Here is a 2,875-nt window from a genome sequence, read left to right as displayed (position 1 = left end):
GTGAAGGTTAAATTCGTACATTCAACAAAGATGGATCGCCAAAGCTTGGATTATAGTAGGAGAAAACTGGGCCGATAATAAAACCAAAATTTGGACATTGAAGCCCAAGCTGGGATATAGCCGAAAATGAATGGCCCAAGTAGAAAGCCCAAACATTATGGGCCGAAAANAAAAAAAAAAAAAAAAAAAAAAAAAAAAAAATATATATATATATATATATATTTATTTATTTATTAGATTTTGTGTGGAGATAAAATAGCCGTTGCATTATCGGTTCTTTAGCCTGTAGAATCCCTCTCCATTTCCCGCAACAATGTTGCTTCTTCCTTCTCTGCCTTCATCTTCTTCCTCGTGTTTTTCCATTCTTGAATCCAGCCCCCGTCCTCTGCTTCAATTTCACCCCCCTCCCCGCCGGATCTTCCATTTCCGCCCATATGCTCTCAATCCAACCACCGCCCTCGATTCCTTCACTCAGAACTCTGGTTACCTCTTCCGTCTAACCGCACGGGAGGCTGAGTCCTTGGAAGATTACAGCGTCTCCAAGATTGCCGCTATTTATCGGAGGAAGCCGCTCCTTGTTCTTCGGAGACTTCTTCAGGTCGCCTCCACTTTTGGCCGATGGCTAGCTCTTCGATTCATTGATGATTTGAGGGAAAGGTCGGACCTCATGTTCGAGGTGAGGGCTTAATTTCCTTTTTCCTTGGAGGTCGCTTCCATTCGACATGAATTTTGGTTTGTGATTTGCATGAGTTCTTTGCAGGTCAGAGCTGCAGAACTTAGGAATATATTGGTGGAGCTTGGTCCGGTATATGCATCCCACTTTCCCTGATTTATACTGCATATTTGTTGCTTAGTCCAGCATAGAAAGAAGGAGATTATAATAGCAACCAATTCAACATAGTTACCATCCTGTAAAGCTTGTGCAGGAAATGGGAGCTTAATTAAAGAATCTTAAAATAAAAGCTCACAAACTCTTTCAAGGACATCCATTAGCATGAAAACGCTTCTAGACACAAAAGAGCATTAGGAACTATATGATCATTGCCTAAGATCCTTCAGAATACATTCTACAGTTTGAATGGGTGCCTACTTGGAGACTGAAACCAGCTTCCAACAAATTTAGAAGTGGAAAATAAATATATATTTTTTTAAATCCTTCCAGCTTCTACGTTTGGTGTCTCTGAGCAGGCTTTGGGGTAGAGAATCAAGTATAAAAAGCTCAAAATACTTCTATCCGTTCTCTTTGAAAGTGCAAGTTCTATGTATTTACCGACAGAATGTCCATTTAATTCAAGATTGAAAATATGTAATCCAGTAAAACTAATTGAGTTAAGCCCAGCTTCTACAGTTTTCCCTTCTGAAATAAATTTCATATCTTACTTGTTGGAAAGAAATCTTTTCACCTATATTATTGTCTACTTGTATCATGGCTTTACTTCGTTATGATTGTCTTGTAGGCATACATCAAAATTGCTCAGGCTATCTCATCTCGACCCGTAAGTTTTATAATTTATTTCTTCAAATTTGCCAAGAAAGTGAATGGCAATATAACTTGTTAATCATATTCGACATTTTGTTTTAATTTGATTGAATTATTCCATGTCTTGTAGTTCTTTCATTGCATATGCCTTTTGATAATCACTGTAGGAAGAAACCTTGAACATTTGAGTGAATGGTGAAATGGGTCGTTGGCATTTAAAAATATGTTTATCTTGCAGCATACATAATTTTCTGATTCAAATTCATTTGACTAGGAATTTTTTTATAATTTTATTAGCTTGGTTAGCTTTACCATGGAAATTTGGTTAGACTGTGTAGCTACTAAACTATGTTCTCTCTTTAAAATGTCCAAATGGTTCATCTAAATTTTGTTATTGCTATAGGCCTAAGGTTTGATCTCAATAAGCACATAAGGAAGCTTGAGGAGGGAGATTTGGAAGGAGAGATTTAAAGATTTTTGTTCTTCTTTCATGTATCCCCCACATTACAACTGAAAGAAGAAGGTTTTGTTTTTCAAAGACATAGCTAAATCCTTTAAAACGTGAGAGCTCTCATCATAATTCTTGAGGAAGTCTTTTATATATCAATCTTTTTTTTGAAGAAACCCATATGGACTTGAATCAACTTTCTTCCTATAGAAGGTGGTCAAACAATGCAATCTATGGTACCAACTAGAAGGTGGTCAAACCATGCAAATGTGATAACGAGAGAGGAATAATCAACTTGTTCTTCACATCTGAACAATGAACACACCTTCAAATCAAATGCTAAAGTACCTATTATCAACCCAACTCCTTTCAACCACAATAGAAGCAATTACATGCAAACATTTGCCACTTAAATATCTGAGATTTTTGGTGATATTTTATTTAATGTACTTTGCAGGATTTGATACCACCTTCTTATTTGGATGAGCTTTCATTTTTACAAGACCAAATAGCTCCGTTCTCATCTGAACTGGCTTTTAATACGATAGAACGAGAACTGAATATACCTCTGGACGAGCTTTTCTCTGAGATATCACCACAGCCGACTGCTGCAGCATCTCTTGGACAGGTTTTTATCTATCAGCATTGTTGTGTCGTTTTTAGGTAAAATGCGTGAGGTCTAAGTAATAGTTCGATATGATCAGGTATAAAAATAGTGCATAAACATTTCAATTTCATTTTCTATTCTCTATGTCAATTTTATTTAATCAACTGAACTTACAAAAGAGAGAAGATGGTTCATCACATGAATTTTCTCTCTCTTGTCTTTCTCATGGAAGCTCTCACTAACAAAGAATAAACTATTAAGGGGTAGAATGCTTCTTGCAAGTTAAGATGCAAAAAGAAACACACACACAAAGAAACACAAAGGGGACTGTAAAGAAGTA

At 36.4% G+C, this 2,875-nt stretch overlaps 1 protein-coding gene across 4 annotated transcripts; it reads left to right on the top strand.

The window, feature by feature from the left end:
* Positions 1–256: 256 nt before the first annotated feature.
* LOC111786694 (uncharacterized aarF domain-containing protein kinase At1g71810, chloroplastic-like) lies at positions 257–2,610 on the top strand. Of its 4 annotated transcripts, none has more exons than XR_002813814.1 (6): positions 257–676; positions 761–805; positions 1,458–1,496; positions 1,884–2,003; positions 2,102–2,272; positions 2,386–2,587. XR_002813814.1 is itself a non-coding variant. In XM_023666925.1 (4 exons), exons 1-4 carry the CDS (start codon positions 314–316, stop codon positions 2,593–2,595), a joined length of 657 nt encoding a protein of 218 aa, XP_023522693.1. In that variant the 5' UTR covers positions 257–313; the 3' UTR covers positions 2,596–2,610. The 4 variants fall into 4 exon arrangements, 1 of the variants encoding a protein (XP_023522693.1); XR_002813815.1 differs by having other exon boundaries at positions 1,884–2,041; positions 2,142–2,272; XR_002813813.1 differs by having other exon boundaries at positions 1,884–2,041; positions 2,139–2,272; positions 2,386–2,586.
* The last annotated feature ends 265 nt before the right edge of the window (positions 2,611–2,875 follow it).

The sequence above is a fragment of the Cucurbita pepo genome, unplaced genomic scaffold (assembly GCF_002806865.2).
Source record: "Cucurbita pepo subsp. pepo cultivar mu-cu-16 unplaced genomic scaffold, ASM280686v2 Cp4.1_scaffold002466, whole genome shotgun sequence".
In the NCBI taxonomy this organism is placed as follows: domain Eukaryota; kingdom Viridiplantae; phylum Streptophyta; class Magnoliopsida; order Cucurbitales; family Cucurbitaceae; genus Cucurbita; species Cucurbita pepo.
This window is presented reverse-complemented; position numbering and strand designations above follow the sequence as displayed.